The 20,441-nt window shown below is 35.6% G+C and overlaps 1 protein-coding gene across 2 annotated transcripts; it reads right to left on the bottom strand.

The window, feature by feature from the left end:
* Window positions 1-4,208: 4,208 nt before the first annotated feature.
* On the bottom strand, window positions 4,209-19,361 carry tlx2 (T cell leukemia homeobox 2). 2 transcript variants are annotated; one of them, XM_046848853.1, is made up of 4 exons: window positions 18,123-19,357; window positions 9,761-9,998; window positions 5,829-6,009; window positions 4,209-5,288 (listed from the first exon to the last, which is right to left on the bottom strand). In XM_046848853.1, exons 1-4 carry the CDS (start codon window positions 18,589-18,591, stop codon window positions 5,277-5,279), a joined length of 900 nt encoding a protein of 299 aa, XP_046704809.1. In that variant the 5' UTR covers window positions 18,592-19,357; the 3' UTR covers window positions 4,209-5,276. The 2 variants fall into 2 exon arrangements, with proteins under 2 accessions (XP_046704809.1, XP_046704808.1); XM_046848852.1 differs by lacking the exon at window positions 4,209-5,288 and having other exon boundaries at window positions 5,303-6,009; window positions 18,123-19,361.
* Window positions 19,362-20,441: the final 1,080 nt, after the last annotated feature.

The following is a 20,441-nucleotide window of genomic DNA, read 5'->3' on the forward strand; positions in this document are numbered from 1 at the left end:
GTGTTGTGATTTCTCGTAATCCTGTGTGCTGTGTTGTGATTGGCTCATAGTCCTGTCTGCTGTGTTGTGACTGGCTTGTGGATCTGTGTGCTGTGTTGTGATTGGCTCATAGTCCTGTGTGCTGTGTTGAGATTAGTTTGTGGACCCGTGTGCTGTGTTGTGATTGGCTCATAGTTCTGTGTGATAATTAGCTCGTGGACCTGTGTGCTGTGTTGTGATTGGCTCATAGTCCTGTGTGCTGTGTTGTGATTGGCTCATAGTCCTGTGTGCTGTGTTGTGATTGGCTCATAGTCCTGTGTGCTGTGTTGTGATTGGCCTCCTAGTCCTGTGTGCTGTGTTGTGATTAGCTCGTGGACCCTTGTGCTGTGTTGTGACTGGCTTGTGGACCTGTGTGCTGTGTTGTGACTGGCTTGTGGACCTGTGTGCTGTGTTGTGATTGGCTTGTGGACCTGTGTGCTGTGTTGTGATTGGCTTGTGTATATGTGTGCTGTGTTGTGACTGGCTAATTGAACTGTGTGCTGTGTTGTGAATGGCTCATTGAGCTGTGTGCTTTGTTGTGATTATCCTGTGGATATGTGTGCTGTGTAGTGATTGGCTCATTGAGCTGTGTGAGGTGTTGTGATTGGCTCATTGAGCTGTGCGCTGTGGTGTGACTAAACTGCCACAATAGACCAATAGACCAATAGACCAGTTTTCCAGCTACCTGCAGTTATCTGTGCAGGTGTAAAATAAGCATGATCCTGACAGATTTGGGGAAAATGCTGTCATATTTCCATAAAAATTTTATGAAGTTCAGAGTGACAGAGTTTTTTTTTTTAAATGAGTGAACTGGGAGTAAGATGGGAATACATCTTCGATGGAACACTCATTCACGAATAGGGGCAAAAGGGCAAGGCAAGAGGAAACTGTATAATATAAAGGAAATCCAGTCAGACACAGGGAGACATGACATGTCTCCAAACAGACAGTAACACAAGCTTTGGATCAAACTGTGGACTGTACATGTGAGACAGGAACAGTACTATATTTACTACTGTGCCACCATAAAAATGTTAATTATTACCAATACAATCACTCAAAACCTTTTTCTTAACCGTTTGTATTTTTTTTCTTTGGGAAATTTAATTAAGAAATGTTTAATTTTGCCTCGCCACTGAGTCTTCTTTATTCTATTGCACAGATCTACATCATTCATCCAAAAGCATATATTTTGGTGTGTAGTGGTTGATGTTTTAACAGGGATAGTAGAAGGACATGTCCAGCACATCACTGTATAGGTTTTTTTCACATGGGGTTGAGCTCAGGTAACTGTTTACACGTTTACTGGTTCCACATAGATTCTGTTACTGTCATTCTTATTTTTTATGCTTTAACACTTTCTTATTGTGAAACCTTTCATTTGAGGATTTACATACTGTTGTTAATGTAAAGATGATAAAGTTTATTTTTAAATCCCACCATCAACAGCAGCTTTACACACTTTTCACACTGTTCTCCACACTGTTCTCCAAACATTCAGCTGAAATCTCTAAATTTCCCTGCTCCAAAACAACACCAAACAACTAAGCTTCCACCTCCTCTTTCACTGGGGCTGTGAGGCAGTCTTGTAACATCTTCTCACCTGTTTTCTGTTTTACATAAGTTCTTCTGTATGAGCCAAAAATTTCAAATTTGGAGTCATTTGTCCGCAGTAATTTTTTTCTATTCCTTCATTGTCCAATTCTTGTTCTTTTGCATTCACCTAGTTTATTTCATATAAACAAAAGGAATGCGTGTGTCTCAAAAACAATTAAATCAGTCTTTTCAAACTGTGAGAGGCACCGTATAAAGCATTTTCTTATGTCCTCTTATATCTTTGTTCTTATGTAAAATTTAATTAAACCTACAACAAATATATATATACTTTTTTTCTTGGGTTCCAATGTTAGGATTTCCTACTATTTTTAATATTTTATATCAAAATGTTCAAATTCTCTTTAAAATAGAGAACTACAGTGGCACCCAATTTAAAAAATACAGTATAAGGTATAATTTTCAACAAATTATACGCTAAGAATGCTAAAATGTTAATTACAGTAGCTTAAAAAAAATTTACTGCCTATTTACTGTCTTTTTTTGCTGCTTCTTTTTTTTTTTTTTTTTTTGGTGTGGGACGAGCCTTTAATTTCCTGCTTCGTTAATTGCCGAGGTTATGAAATCAATGCATCAATCAACAAAGCAAAGTACAACAAGAAGCACGAAGGGGTCACACTCTGGGTATGAGTATATATTTTCTAAGTATACAATAATAAGACTGTTAAAAATGATACTTATAAAATATAGTTAATTAAAATATTGTAAGACAAATTATAAAAAAATATACATTTAATTTGATATTATAGTATATGTGGACTGATCATGACATATGACATAAATATTATGTATATAGCTTATCTTAAGATCATCTAATAAACAATATATGGTAAAAAAAAAAAAAAATTAAATAAAATAAAAAAATAAAATTGTAATGTGTTCCTGTAAACGAAAAATTTGTTGCTTGTTCTGAAGATACTATTATAGATATCACAGTACGTTGGAATCCGCGGTACTGGATTCTATGCTTATCATACTCTGATTTTTTAAATACCGTTCCACCACTAGACCAGACACTGTAGACTGATTTACCCCTGTACTGTCTGTAAACATCTACCTCTAACCTAGACTGCTTTATGTGGTGTCTATTGTTACGCAAAACTCTGAAGACCATTGTGTAGACTGTAAAAATGAAGAGGCATCTTCAGTGATAAAAAGAATCTCACAGCACCTGTAGCTAAACACAATACCAGGTTTTGAAAACTGAGCAAAAAGGACTTTTTTTTTTGCTTTGTAAATGGATCCAAGTCACGTCGCAACAGCGGCAATGAGACAGAGAGATGAAAGTGGTTGAGGGCTAGAGGAGGAAATAGGGGTGAAAGAGGTATCACCAGGTAGTCTGCTCATACTGACAGCTTCTAAACCAGGCAAGACAACATCAATTCTGACTATAAACTCAGACCAGTGTTGAGTGAAGACGTAAAGATATATATATATATATATATATATATATATATATATATATATATATATATATATATATATATATATATATATATATATATATATTTTTTTTTTTTTTTTTCCATCATTATGAGTTCAGACAATATGAACACTTAAAAAAGAAATAAGGAATGTGAATAAGTCTCTTATGCTACAGTTTAGTTGCCAACATGAAAACAGTCCACAACATATTTATATTAACCTGCAGAAATGCACATTGTATTATTTAAACTTACAATGTTCTGATTTTCAGATTCTGGTTTTAAACGCATTTACTTTACTTAAAATATTGATTTCTACACCCGATAAAGTATTTCTGTAATTCATATTTAGATTTCTAAATGTTTTGAGTTTTACCTCTTTAAATAAAGTTATATGTAGATATGAAATAAACATTATACAATTATCAAGCTATCAGATTTTGAATACCACCAGACACACAAGCAAGTGTGGAATTAACACCTCCAGTATTCATACACACAGCTCGACTGTCAGTGTTAAAGGATCGCTAGTGAGTTTGCTGAGTTTCACATTGCAATCGTGATTGCAGAAATTATGGAAATATGAAACCCTCTCGACCTTTGACCTCTCGAGAACATCTGAGGTCATAGGTCCTGTTTCTAAAGATACATTTTCTTCTTTTTTTTATTTCAGTTTATTCATACTACAGATAAGCAGTGATAAATGTAAACATCAGGATGTAAAAAGGGACTGGAGTTTAGAATGAGTTTTCACTAAAGTATCAGGAAATGATAATACAGACAGATGCTAGCATTGTTCTTTATGTTATGTTATGCTATGGTTTGTATATGAATAGTAAAAGCTTTCAAATAATAATAATCAATTAAAAAGTTTTCCAAATATTTACCCTTTTAATATTTAAAGGTGATTCAGTGCCACAGTAATCTGTTTTATATTAATTTAAAAAAATTAATATACAACAATTAGAATTAGAGTGTTTTATAATATAGTCTATAAAGGAGTTTTTCAGTGTTTCTTATAGATCTACTGTAAGACTGGTTCATAAGGAAACACTATGTTGCTGTTTTCTAAACCATTAAGAGCAATTTTTTTTTTTTACCCTAATGGTATATTTAAAATTGAACATTGTAAAGGATCAGAAAACACTTTAGTGAAAAGAAATATTTTTAATCAGACAAACCTTCAAATGTTATTTTAAACATTTTTAAGCAATTGAGTAAATCATTTTATCAAGATTAAATAATGTTTAGAAGAAAAAAAAAAAAAAAAAAGAGTAACCCAGAAAGCTGGGTAATGTTTTACTGAGATAACGCTGACATTCGTATTAAATATAGTCTGTTTTCCAATCCAAGCAGCAGCCTGTGATTTATGTTGCTGTGGATTCTCTGCTGTGGGCCACAGACTGCACACCACACACTCCTCTAATCAGTTTACTTCTTCAGCATTTCCTGGGAGAGGCAGCCATGTATAGTGTGGAGTGTGAAGGCTCATTTGGTGCAGAGAATACAGCAGAGCGTTGTGCCCCTCCTCGGGAGATTAACCCTGATAGCACTGTGCTGTGGCATCCAGAGAGGAAATGTTTTGTTTTGACTCACTCTTCTTTTCCTTTTTAAAATTGGACGATAATACTTGTTTACCAGCACACACATGCACTGGATAGACATGGATCACGGGCAACAAAACACCTTGCCATATCAGGTTTTATACCAACCCCACTCAAAGCCTCCTAGCTACAGACAGCGATAGTGGAAAACATTACAGAGTATGAGTATTGTCAAGTGCAGTTATCCGCTCAATTATCTGTCGGTTTTCATTATCGGGTTCAAGCAAAGACAGAGGTAGACGCAGTAAAAAAAAAAAAATTGTGATTCAAAACGATAGCCTTTTTTTTTTTTTTAGAAGTCACAATCATGTTTAATATAAAAGGACTTTTCAATGTCATATCATGAAGAATACACAGGGAGCACTTCTGTAATTGCTTGCAAAGTTCAGGTAAAGAAGAACTCCGGGTCTTCAGTCCCAGTCTACACACAAGAGACGCGGTGAACATGCATCACAAATACATCTTACGGAGCTCAAAGCAAAACAACAAGAACAAACGAGTCAGTGGTTGAGTCGGCCTCGTTGATGCCAGATGGCACGTAGACAAGCAGCCGTCTTGATGGGCGAAATTCATCCACGCGTTTGGGTTGGAAGAGACAACAGGATGCCGCCCTCTGTTATACGGGCAGCTGAAGGAAAAGGAGTAAAAACGGAGTGTAAGCGATGAACTAATGACCAGATTCAGGTGGGAGTAACAATATTTATCAGAAAAAAAGGAGTGTGTTGGGTTTCAACCTCCATTACAGTCCATTTGGGAATGAAGAAATGCAACACACTCATTTGTCACTGACCTCCCCCACAATTCTTCCAAGTCAGTATTATCTCATTACAAAGAGGAAGCTGATTCCACACCATTCATGTAAAATTAAGCATTTAAATGATTCAGTTCCTTCCATATATGATTGGAAAGAGAACCCAATGAGCAGGAGAGAATGAAGTAAGATCTCTGCTAGGGCTTTACAAAATAAATACGCTTAACTTATGGCTTAGAAATGAGGCTCCTGAAACCAGTCCAAATGTGTGTCTGAGATCCACCCAAATGTTCCCCTAATTTGCGTCCCATAATCCTATTAAACCCTGGCTATAAAAATCCTTTCTTTTCTCATTAGCCAATACAAATGGGGAGGTGTGGGTCAGACCACGGATGCGACAGAGGTGACGGAGGTCACCTTGTTGTCCTCGGCCCACGGCTGGAGGTTCTGCAGAGCGTACAACGACGAGTTGTGGAGGCAAAGAGGGTCGGGCTGGAGCGGTTGGCTCAGTGTCTTCTGGAAAGCCTCCTGCTGTAGCTGAAGCATTAAACGGTTTGCCTGCTGCCTCTCAGCTTCTCTTTCCTCAGCCGTTTGTCTCCTGTGAGCAAAGATAATAGAGAAGACTTAGAAATAACTCCTAGCACAATATGTAGCATTCAACATAATGATTAAACAATTAGTTTCAGCATAGTTATAGGAAGTATTGCTGATTTTTTTTCAATGGCTTCATGCGTTTTGAAAGTTGCACACATGCCCAATGATCATGTCTAAACATAAACATTTTGTGATTTGGACAGATGAAAAATATTGTTTATATTTTTTTTGTAATAATACCAAAGATTATATTTCAATGAAAATTCTTATTCACTGAATAAGCATCAACCAGTGAGTTCTCAAGTTTGTTTTTAACCATGGAGCACATTAATTGTAAGAGAAATTTCATGAGTTCAAAATATAGGCTCATTATTCAAATAGGCAAAGTAATGTTCTAGCTTTTTATTCGAGAGCATTTTTATTCCTGAATTTCCCAACAATAGAACACCTAAGGCCTAAATTAGGGAAAATGTATAGGTTCATTTGCTTGTGAGTTACTAAGATGTGAATAAAACCCAATAAATAATCCTGTAATAAATACAGCACACTCAAGCATTTCTTGTATTTGTAAAGTAATGCTTGAGATCAAAGATGCCAAAAAATGAAATAATTATTCCACATATACTATTATATCCTAGATAGCCATAATTATATCTGCAAACATTTCTTTAGTATCGATTTTTTAGTAAATATTTTTTTAAATACTTCACAGAAGTCTGTTCTCATATACCTCATATTTATCTGTAATAATATATATATTTTTTTAACTACAACTTAATTATAGAAATGACTACTAAAATGACTGCTCACAAACCTGTAGATTTGTCACTTAAATAAATATAATCTATAATTTCATCTAATAAATATAACTCACATTCAGACACATTATGCAGGCCAAATATGTAGTTAAATAAATGCATTGAATTAATTACAAATATTTATTTGTATTTTGAAAATAAAAATGTTATATTTAGTTTTAAGCATCACACTTTTGTTAGATACTTCACAAGCTTGACAGAAGAAACACCAATTTCCAATAAAATGAATAAATTAACGAGATGTTTTCCTTTCACATTACACAATATCCGTATTTAGAATCGATTGCATCTATTGTAGGTTCCTATAAGGCAGAATGCTTTTTCAACGGATCATTTGACATAGACTTTTCCTGTCCTGTTTTAGATCCTGTTTGAACATGTTATAGAGACATTGTAGATAAGCCAAATCATTTTCTTGTAGTGTGGGAATTAAAACAACGAGATGTATATTTTAAGGCAGAAACATTGATTAACACATAGAGGGTGTGAACGTGTTGAAACGATGCTGTGGTCTCTACTTTGAGAACATCATATTTCTGCAACATTTCCACCCAGGGTCAATATCGGAAAAGCTACATAGGTAAGTGTGTGACATGCATTGGGTATTGCCCATGATAAGCACTCCTCATACACTGTAAATAATTTAGAAACCTGTTGGGAGATGCTTTCAAGGAAAATGCTGACCTAAAATGCTGTAATATCCATGCAGCTTCCATTAAGCAACCGTTAGAGCAAATTTGATGATAATACACTACACAAATCCATCCATTTATTCTTATATAGATATGATGAAGCTAGTAAACATAGCTTCCTTTTCAGGGTCTCAGATTTCTCATACTGCAACGGATCAATGGCCTTTAATGAACCTTTACGTTTTGAACATTTCGGCGGTTCAGACTGCCAATTTGGGAAATGAGATGGAGTTTAGTTATGAATATATATTATGTAGTATATGCAGTATTGTAGGTTTGTTTATTAGTGGGTTTGTCAAATACCAAATCATGTATTGAGTGTAATTTCTTTATATAATAGACATCGACGACATATTATATGACATACTTTTATTTGTTAATATATATTCCAAATATTCTTGCTCCACTTATCTGAATGCACAAATATTTTTTTACAGTAAAATAGCGAATACCTTGTCAGAAGATAATGAAGCTCTCACGTTTCCCTATATGTAAGATACATTCATACTATATGGTCTACTAATTTCACCTAAGTAGCCAACAACCGATTCTTCTAATGTCTAAATGAAATAGAGAAGGATATATTATTGAGTTGACACATCAAAATGGCTTTAATCTATTTTAATTCTTTAAAGGCCATGACTCAGCTTCATTATAAATGCATCAGCTTTAGCAGCATCTCGCCTGCCCACTGTAGCTCGTTGATAAAAAAGACCAAGGTAAGTCAGCCTGGCCTTAATTAGATTGCACACTCATTTGTCCTAAAAGAGCCAACAGCAACAGGTTGATTGGATTAAAGCGAAAGGATGGACATACACTCAATTATTCAGACCTATGGGCTCCATAATGCACTAGAAAGCAAGTTTCAATGTAAGCTTTTAAGAGCTGTAGCACTCCTGCTTGGCCGAGGAAAATGGCATGCAAAGAAAACGAAAGGGAAAACGTTTAGCAGAGCTAAGCAAAACCAAAGTGTTGTTTTACCACGAGATGCAAAGTGCCCGTTTCAATGAATCTCACTCTTGGCAAAGAGAGCTGTCTGACTTGGTGCGAAAGAAACACAAACATTTACTGCCAACAGGGGATCGGTGTGATCGAGCCCAAATATTAACAAACGGTTCCAATCTAAAAGTCGTGCTTTTTTTATTGTTCTCATTACATGCGCTACATTTTGTATCCTGCAGCACTTTTCACATATGTCAAATTAAATTTTAAAGCTGCACTTTGTGATTGTTTTCTCCTACATCCACTTCATTGCACAGGTTTGGATCAACACTTCCTCATGCAACTAGTGAGACATACAGCTCTAGTATTTGCAAACAAAACAGTGTATCCAAAATGACAAGTTTGTTTGCATATGTAGGCAGAGCTCTGAACATTTGTTGTCTAATCAAACACTCGATCATTTATTCATAATTTATTTCAGTATTTTCTGTGTTGCATTTTGTTGAGTTTTCTGTACAGTTTTTGCCCTTTGACCTGTTAAATCATTCTTTTAGTTGTTCTTTGTGCTGAAATCTTCTAGCATGTTCTACATTTATACCTAAATACTTATTTATTTTAAAGAAATTGTAATAGGTTAGTGATGTTAGTGTGCCTGAACTAAGCTACCAAATATCTAACATCTGAAATGAATATTAGTTTTCGCTTAGGTTTGTAGTGCTTTTGGGTATATTAAATATATATTTTTATCTATATCCCAGAAACCTGGAGGTGTCAGCTAATCACTGTATTTAAACATTTCTGGACCTGGATCTCCAAAAAAAAAAAAAAAAGAAACTTCAGAAAAATATGTCAGATATATGAGAAAAACATGCCTTATATTTACTATTTACTATATATTTTACTATTTGACTGTCTATTTACTGTAATATATTTTGTTCGAGAGAGAGTTAGATAGCCACAGCCAATATTATTATCCTTAGTAAGCCAATAGTATTGTTTGTTTATTTGTTTGTTTGTTTGATGGAGAGGGGTGTTGGTGTTAAAGTAAACGAGGTTGGCAAACTTGTCGCAGTAAAACTGTTTGCAGTAAAATGCATTTCATTTAATCATGTACAATTCTATTACACATGATCTCTCTTTATTCGTTCATACATTTATTCTGGAGTTACTGTGCTAATACAATTTTGTTTTGTTTGTTTGTTTGTTTGTTTGTTTTTTTGGTTGGTTGGTTGGTGGTTGTTTGGTTGGCTGTTTGTTTGTTTTGGAAGAGTTGCGCTGAATAAAAGAAAGAAACTTTGCGCACCTCCATTTGGTTCTGCGGTTCTGGAACCAGGTTTTCACCTGCGCGTCCGTCATCTTGAGCGCTTTAGCGAGTGTCGCGCGCTCCGCGGAGGCCAAATACTTCTGGCGGTGAAAGCGTTTCTCCAGCTCGCAGATCTGCACGCGACTGAACGACGTGCGCGGCTTTTTCCGCTTGGGCGGCGTGCGGTTCTGGTACGGGTGACCGATCCGCCGCGTTACCGAGAACGGAGAGAGCGCAGCTGGAAAACATGTACAAACAAAAGATGTGCAGCGTTAAATTAAAAACATGACAGATATGCAGTGTTTAATTACATTACAGAGGCGCAGCGTTAAAAACACATCACAGATGTGTAGCGTTAAAAACACATCACAGATGTGTAGTGTTAAGAATATTACAGATGTGCAGTGTTAAAACAAACACTACAGATGTGCAGTGGTAAAAAAAAAATATATTACTGATGTGCAGTGGTAACAAAAACACTACAAATGCGCAGTGTTCAAACCACAAAAGATGTGCAGTGTTGCAAAAATGATGTTGAAAACATTACAGATGTGCAATGTTGAAAACACTACAGATGCGCAGCGTTAAAACGTCCCAAACGCGCGTAGCTAAAGCCATTACAGATGTGCAGGATTAACAACATCCGAGATATGGGCACTGTCAAAGCGTCACAGATGTGCAGTGTAAATACATGTAGCTAACAAACAAACAAACATGCAAGCAAAAAGATAGATAGATAGATAGATAGATAGATAGATAGATAGATAGATAGATAGATAGATAGATAGATAGATAGATAGATAGATAGATAGATAGATGATAGATAGATAGATAGATACGAATTAAATAAATGAAATATTTTATTATTTAACCGGAATTCAATTTGTAATACATTCTTATGATAATAATAACAATGACCTTTCCTTGACCCTGGTGTAATACCTTAATCTTTAATACCTTTCATATGCATATTTTACATGGGCATGTGTATTTAATGTACCTTTATAAAGAGTATCTTTATGAAAGGCTAACATTTTAAATGTACACTCTATGCACCTGTCTAGATAAAAAGTTATATGTAAAATAGAGGTACTTTCCAGATTTAAATGTGCAAATAGATCTAGAAGGACCTTTTCATTATACTTCAATTGTTTATCTACTTATAAAATGAATATACATTTTTTGCTAAATAGAAAACTAGATTAAAATACAAATATCTGCTATGAATTTGCAGTATTTTCTTCCACAGCCTGAAATTTTGATGCATACGTTTTTACTTGTTGCATAACAGTAACTCTAATTACACTTTGTCTGTTTCAGTGTGAGAACAGATTGCCTGGATAATTGGACACAGGTTTGTATGGCCTGCTCTTGAGTGTGCTCTTAAGGTTATTTATGTGTGGATACTTCTGTAGTAAAGTTCAAGTTTAAGTTTATTTCTATGGGACTTTTTACAATGGACATTGTCTCAAAACAGCTTTACAGAACTTAAGAATTAAAGTGAATGATGTGTATTTATCCCTGATGAGCAGCCTGGGGTGACAGAGACATGGAAAAACTCCATAGATGAATAAGGAAGAAACATAAGCGGAACCAGACTCAAAAGGGGAACCCATCCATATTTGGGTGATATCAAGGATGTGATTATAAATCTTTAAAAAAAATACAGAACACTGGAGAGTGAGAACTACCATTTGTACCAGAGTATGTGTGATTATGACTCCTTTTTACAGTCTTATACAGTCAGTTGACAATGTGGAACCAGAACTCATAAAATAGCGCAACATTTGAGATCATCATAGTTCCAACACCAACTCCTGCATGCCAGAGCCTTTAAAAGATAAGCAATTCACCTGGACACATACAGCTTGACAAAGACATGGGAACTAAAGTTACTGCTTTCTAACTTTACCATGTGAGAAGACCCTGGCTGAGTTTACTTCAGATGAGGCTCGCAGGCACCGTAGCCCTGTAGAGACCTGAGGAGAGCCCCAGGCACAGAAAGGCCTTCTGAGTGCTTATCGACAGCCTGTTCAAGTTTATCAACAGTGCACTGTGTTAAGGGGTGAATCGCGAACACACACCCGGGCCTGCTCACTGACAGCGGTGAGTAACTGATATGAGCTTGGCTAAACCTAGTGTCTTGTTTACACTTAATGTTTCTCTCTCGTTCTCTCTCTCTCTCTCTCTCTCTCTCTCTCTCTCTCTCTCTCTCTCTCTCTCGTTCTCGCTTTCTCTGTATGTGTATTTGTATGTGTGTAAAAATATATAGAATTAGATTTTTCCATGTACATTTTCACTGCAATATATTTTGTTAGTTGATAACAAAATTGGAAAATCTAACAAAAAATAAATAAATACATACATACATACATACAAACATACATACATACACACATACATACATACATACATACATACATATATACATACACACATATACATACATACACATACATACACACATACATACATATATACATACATATATATATACATATATATACATACATACATACATATATACATACATACATACATACATACATACATACACACATACATACATACATACATACATACAAACATACATACACACATACATACATACACACAAAGATACATACATACATACATACATACATACATACACACATATATTCATACATACAGACAGACATACAGACATACATACACCATTGCATAAATAAACAATTGCTGGATCAAGCTGAAAAGTAATGTGATGCAATATATATATGGAATAAAGGATTTCACTGTATGAAGATCAAGTGGAATTAAGCACACACACACACACACACACACACATACACACACACACAAATTGAATGTCTAAAAAAATAATTGGATATACTCATTGAACTATAATGTATAATTAGATATTGTCAAATAATTGCCTAAGACTGTACAGACATTTATTAGAGCATAAATGTTTTCTGCTCAATATATTTGTTTGCATTTAAGGTGTACTCTAAAAAAAAAAAGAACGATCCTACAAATAGCATTCTACAAAAAAAAATTACCTAAAAGATTCTGTAACGATCCTTACATCAGTGTTTCTCTAGCTGAAAAGGACTTCCGAGAAGAACTCAGGTACGAACTCTTAATTATGAAATGAACCCTTAAAAAGCGCTTGACGTGTGTTAATGGTGCAAAACATCTGCAGTGGGGGTGTGGTGAGGGTACAGTATAGCTTTGTAATTTAACCTAGAAATGTCAGATGCTCTGTATAATTACTTTAAAAGTCAGCGTTTACACGGCCTACTGGTTCACGGCCGGGTTTCCCCAGAAGCATTCTCATGTTAACACTTGAGAAGCTAATAAAGAAGCTATTTAGGGAAATGATTACAAATATTTTAACCTTTTTTAGGCTGGTTTTCTTGGCCATGGTCTATGCTTACACCGTGTTCGAAACTCGACAGGTCTTGTCACAGCCGAGAACAAAAAAATTGATTTTATATTACGTTAGGCCTATAGATAACTGACATACACAGATGTGGGATAAATGGGTGAAATGTGATGTGAGGATACTATGTGAAGCTTTACTGGTTTTCTGCTAACACTGTGTCATATGAACCAGTATGGGATTAATACTGAGCTAGGTTTCTATAAAGTCTTTTTTTACCAAAAACATCTTCCACATTCAGACACGCTCATGTGTAACAGAAGTTTCCTGCACAAGCCGATGCCAGGAGACAGGAACTCAAAAAGACCTTTGACATTATCCACACTTGCCATTATTGGAAAGAATACACAAGAGCTGACACCCGATCTAATTTAGTTATAAAAATAAATTAAAAGTCTGGTTCAGGTTTTATGTCCGACCTTTCATTTCCTGCAGTTTAACAGTCCTGAAAAAAAGCATGCCATCCAGTACTGGAGTAAAAGTACAAATACCCTATTAAACTGTAATTAAGTAATAGTAATCCTTTTACATTTCTACTTGAGTAAAAGTGCTTGCTTTTGAATTGATTTAAGTATCGAAGATAAATAATATCTATGAGAACTAAATTAATAATAATCTTTGTTATTTAATGTTCATCACAGCTTTTTAAGGCGAGCGTATTCTATTGTTACATTTGCACATGGAGAGCAAACTCATTTCACGCAAACTCTCTTGAGAACCTTGAGATTAGTATTTATGGTCTACAGGTTATCAATGAATGCAATTTATGTATTCGTTTAGAAGTAGTGAGCAACAGCATGTTTTTTATTATTATTATTATTATTATTATTATTTATTTAATGATGTGAAATATAAGATATGATGAAGTACAGATATTTTAAAATGAATTGTTAAATGTAAAACGAATTCCTTACAGTCCAGCAGGACTGCAGACTAAATACTTTAAGGTCTAAAAACATTAGGAAAAAAAAATACTAATAAATAAATAAAAAGAATTCCTCTAACAAATGAGCCTGGATGTGTGCATGCACCTTTGTCCATCTTAGAGTTAAAGTGAAGTGACGGAGGCTTGTTATGTGATCAGATGCTCAATCACATCAATTCTGCAAAACAATGAAACCTGATTGCTTTTAATTACAGCCCTGAGTCTGACTGACAGCCTTTCAAGGTCGCAACAGAATCAATGTGATCAGACGGTAATGACTTATTACAATGTGAGCTTATTAATATGAATATAATTACTATAAATGAAATTAGTGCTTAGAAAAAAAATACAAAAATAAATAAACACTTCCAAAGTAGATACTGGATTTTAAAAGGAATGTGATGAAATTTAATATTTAAGAAGGTATTTTACTTATTTTGTTTTGTCACCACAGGGCCAGTGGTGAACGTATCGCAGAGAGTGAATGTTATATCACAGAGAGTAAGATTGAGAAAGCAAATAAATAAACGGGTCAGCTAGAAACCAAAATCATATGAGCCCTTTGCGAGCTAGACAAGCAGAGGGAATTCTAAATGATATGTCGCTATAATAGAATTTAGCGTGGGTACATCACAGATACACACACACACACACATACACAAAATATCAAATCCTACCTCAGAGAATATGCGGACAGTAATAAAATCACTTCAACGCAATATCACCTTCATGCGACAACGCTCGCCTTTTCCCGTGGCGAATATTACCTTTGTGCCAATCTAATAAATATACATATAATAGATGCAGTGGTGGTGGTGGTGGTGGTGGTGGTGATGGAGTGTGTGTGTTGCAAAAAAATATTGGAACCCAATGTCGCACTTTATGCTCGGAAATGGCGCTTCGGGATGATTCAGATTTTCCTCCAGATTTCAAAGAAAAGATGGAATAAAATCAAAAAGCAATCATTTGCATCAAACGTCCGCTCGAGATCCGGACAATGACGCTGTGCAATGGCCACTGGCTTTCATTACGGGGATTTTTATGGGACAGCGTGGTTCTTATGGTCGTTTCAGCCTGAACACTAATCACGTGCAATTTCATTTCTCCTTCGTAATGTTAATAACGGCTTGCTGATGTGTCCTGGTTTTTGCTCGTGCTGCTGTAATGCGGCATGCTGTGCAACCGAGCAACATTAGAGCACAAATGCACACTCACAAAAAAAAAAACACATTAAGGTTACAGACACGAGGCCAGCAATAGCAATAATGACTATTGTGTTCATTGCACGCATTGCGCGCACACACACACACACACACACACACACACACACACTGCCTCGTGATAATTCCATTTTAAACGCGTTTATGGCTAGGGCAAAACCCCCCTCAGATATAAACAAATAAATAAATAAATAAACGCCGATCCGAGTTTGTCCTTTTCACCGCACCATCTATTTTTATTGACTGGGCTGTTTATGCATTTCTGCTCTTTAACAAACTTGCAAACTGCCAAAGAGTCAATTAACAACAACAAAACAAAAAAAAAAACACGCGGTGTTGCCTTTCATCGCCTCGCAGGTCCTGAGATGTGCGGCGCGCGGTGAATATCAGGTCTCAGGCAGCACCACCAGCCCTGGTGGGACACTTGTTGTGAAATGCGGACATGCGACTTGAGATGATGGAGAACACTGCTGGGAGAAAGTCCTACAGAATTCACACTCTTACACAACCGGGGCTGTAATTAAACCAGAGATGAGTTGGAATAAAAATAAACGAGGAATTATAATAAATAATAATAATAATAAAAATAAAAAAATAATAATAAATGTGAGAAGAGATTGTAATAGTATTAATCGAGCACAATTATATAAAATATAACAAAATAAAAAAAAAATCATTAAAAAAATGATGACGTTTTGATTGCGCAAATAATTTATAAATAATATGAACAATTGCAAATAAAAAAATATATATATATATATATATATATATATATATATATATCAAAAACGTATATTAAGAAATACAAAATGTAATATAGTGTGTGAGAATTTTCAGGAACAAAATTACATGAAAAACTATAATAATGAAAGGACGGGTGTATGAAGGCGTGTACATTTCGCAAACAAATGGTCGAGGCCTATAAACGTGTAAAACTCCATGTAAAGCTCACAGGTCTCCTGTGTTTCATAAAAAACAACGTTTATCTTAATAAAAAGCTCGTGGTGCATAAAAAAATATACCAGAGACCAGATTCTGCAAAATCCCTATAACATAACCACAGGAGGAAAAAAATGAACGCTTGCCACAATTCACTGTAGTGTGAAAGACACAAAAGGGGGCTGCGCAACACCATTCAAAAAACCATTCAAAGATTGGGCAAAGATAAAACATATTAAACGAGTGGCCCAAAGTGACTATGAGTAAAATTGATAAGCATATTTACAAAAGAGCTTTTCCAGTTGACATATCATTCTCTCATTTTAATAATTGATGAGAATAGAGCGGCTCCTGTGAATATTTGATGTGGAGAAATCCATAGTGTTCTTCATTTTCATCTTAATAAAGGTGACGTCATAGCGAGCTCGCGTCGGAGTGAGAAACCGACACACACACACGCACACACACACACACAAACACGGAATTTTTCCCTATTGTCTTTATTTGGTGACTTTGAAAAAAATGGCAATTGTTTAAAATATATGTTGCTCTCAGGCTTAAAAATGGAAAGACCACTGTGAAATCAACTACACATAGCCTATATTCCGACATGCCTTAATAATCCATAATCGTAGGTCAATTTATAATTTATTTAATAATCTAACAAAGCCGTATATATCATCAAATAAATATACATACAACTGCAAATATATAATACAATACAGTTTTTAATAAACAAGTATTATTATTATTATTATTATTATTATTATTATTATTATTATTACTACTACTACTACAGTGCTACAAGGCCTACGGTAATAAATTATAAAGTCCCCTATGAAAACTATATTTAACATGAATGCTGATTTTTATTTCTCCTTTTTTATGTACAAAATTATTACACTGACCAACGCATGATTTTGTAAATCGTCTCCCCCCATCCCTGTGTACACGCACACAATTCTACAAAGAACACCCCCAAACACACACACACACACACACACACACACACACACACACACACACACACACACACAAACACACACACAATATTAAATAAAACAATTGTAAAATTCAATTAAAGCATTTAGCCCACATTAGTTATATTGAAGTAAACATACCTTTGATTTTGAAAGCCTACTAAGAAATTCTATATTTCTTATGAAATTATTTCAAACATTTGCGTGGAAGGTTTCATATTTAAAATTAAAAGTATCGTAGCCTTTCTGAATATTTTGAATAGAAATAATATATTTAATGCCACAGTTTTATGGTTATTTTTTAATGCCTTGGGGTAGATTTCGATTAATATTGCAACATATTTGACGAGGAAGAATTTAAATATATATATATATATATATATATATATATATATATATATATATATATATATATATATATATATATATATATATATTACGTTGTTAAATAAAAAGCAAATAAAAAGTCCTACAATACTAGTATAGGACCAAAAAGCATTGTAATTATATAGCATTATTATTATTATTATTATTATTATTATTATTATTATTATTATCATCATATCATTGTTATTATTTTTAGTATTAGTATTATTATTGTTATTATTTGTTGTTGTTGTTGTTGCTGCTGCTGTTGTTGTTGCTACTACTAATACTGTTCTTGGTGTTGGTTTGATCTCATTTTCAATAAGAAATCTTTTTATTATTATTATTATTATTAGTTTCTTACAGCTGAGTTAGTATGTTCAGTTGAATGACATAAATATGTGTGACCTAAGGCCTAATTCGGAATATTATTATGTCGCATGATAGATTTGATATTTGCAGATATTTATATTGTTCATAGACTTCTTTAAAATGCAAACCCTCTTACCTGTTAGTCTGTCCTTCGCAAACCTCCTACTGCTCTCCATCCAGGGAAAGGTGAAGCTGGATGGGCTGCCCATGGGCACGGTGGGCAAGCCAGCCGAGATACCGGGCGGATGTGCAGAGGGAGGCGGGTGAGGTGCAGCGGGCATGGGCCTGTGAGCTGGTACCCGGATCACACCCCCGGCGTTCCCCGAACTGACATTCACGTTCATGTTCATGCTCACGTTCATGTTCATGTTGACGTTGTATGAACCTGCCAGGCCGGGTGCCATGGAGCATGCCGGGCTGTACACGCCGCCGTACCCGTTGGTGTATACGTTGGGTGCGAGCTGGTAGTCTGCGTCTCCCGCGCGGCTTGGCACCATGCAGCTGCTCGGCTGCTCCGTGTTGTTAAGGATCTGGTCGATGCCAAAGCTGATGGGTTCGTGCTGCTGGTGCGTTTGGTTCACCTCTTCAATACCCGTGTGCTCCATCGTTTTGCGGTTACGGTCTGTATGCACGCAAAAGCCACGACAATCGAGCGTCGCGCGTTGAACGTATTCCTTCACTTCGGGTCGTAATTCCCAATGGTTTTTTCTTTTCTTTTTAGCAAAAGTGTTCCCTGGAAATGTTCACAACACTAAAAAATGTGCAATGCAGCCATTCGACGGAAGACTGGCCTGATGCCTAAAGAAAAAAATCAGCGAATCCATCTGCTGTCAGACACCATGCACACGGCTTTCAATTGAAATTATCCACCAACTTCTTGCATTTCTTCTCAATCATCTCCGAAACCAGGAAAAAAGACCACGTAAAAAAAAGAAAGAAAATGTATCCTTACTAACCATTAATTCCTTGTGACGAGTTGATAAGTTGCCGTGAGCGAAAAAAAAAAAGAACTACTCAGATACCGGTAGCGAAGAAAATCGCATGGCTTTTGATAAACGCAACTTCAACACGTCATGGTTATCTAAAGTGAATAGTTAACTGTCTGATATGTGTGTATTAATTGTAGAAAGTGGAAAACGGCCTGTTCCTCTTGAAGTGATTTTGTGCAGGTGAGACAACCCTTCTAGCCCAAACTCTGCCACGTTCTTCCTTATTGGCTGGACGCGTGGACGGACACTGAGATGCGCTGCCCTGCTCTTAAAGGGGCCGCACCTCTTTTCCATACGCGCTCCATAACAGTGCTCTCAATCCGAAAGTACACGGACCAGGAGTACACAAAAACGACATATTCATATCGAATATAGTTTTAATCTAAAAATAATTTTAATTGAATTTGAAAATGGTCCAAATATATATATCCATGGGCTCTTGGTTGTCCCGAGCGAACGACAAATCCTTATACAAAAACTAAATTTTTGATTATTTTAAAGAATGCTGTCCTGCATGTGCATCTACTGTATGACTACTATCTGTCTATGCACTATATATATATATATAGTGCATAGACAGATAGTGTGTGTGTGTGTGTGTGTGTGCTCGTGTGTAATAGATAAATAGATAGACAGACAGACAGATAGATAGATAGATAGATAGATAGATAGATAGATAGATAGATAGATAGATAGATAGATAGATAGATAGATAGATAGATAGATAGCGAAAAATCTCACCTTATAAATCTTAGCGAGCTCTTTCGTTCAATCTGACACCGATGAAAATCATATTTGTTTAATGATTCAGTAATACAGGTGGAAATATTTAGGTGTGACAGGCGCCTGTTATATCAAATGAAATCAAATTCAGCTGATATATGTAATAGCCTATGGGGTGTCAAGCTATAGAGCATCCTCGCTTGCCTTCAGTGATACTCAGGCTCGCCTGATTGGCACAAATAATTTAACCTTCCTGCGCCTCAAGCAACACGGAGGATTCGCCGCTTTCAATTCAATAAAAATGAAAAATGACGCATAATAAAACCTCAACACGGGGGAAACGAATTTAATATATCATCGTTTTATTACGCACTTATTTCAGCTTTCGCACGAATAAAAATATTTCTCTGCCGTACAAACTGGCTAGGGGGAAGAATAAAAATCAATTTTGTGAATTCGAGGCTGTATCAATAAGCAGCGTTCCTGTGTGTCTCAATAGGAAAAGAACATGCTGGTTCCTCAGTACAGACAGCGTGAAGAGCCACTTAAGGTACGGGCTTCTAACACCAAGCCATATTTGTGCTCTTTATACCGCAGTGTGACGATTCATTTCAGATATTCCATATGTGTCTCGAGCTGTTTCTAAAATTTGTTGAAAAGCAATATGACGGGGGAAAACATTAACGTTTTCTTGGGAAAAAAAAATGATGGCCAACATGTATATATTTACAGGAACAAGATCT

This window comes from Silurus meridionalis, chromosome 5, assembly GCF_014805685.1.
Source record: "Silurus meridionalis isolate SWU-2019-XX chromosome 5, ASM1480568v1, whole genome shotgun sequence".
NCBI classification, from domain to species: domain Eukaryota; kingdom Metazoa; phylum Chordata; class Actinopteri; order Siluriformes; family Siluridae; genus Silurus; species Silurus meridionalis.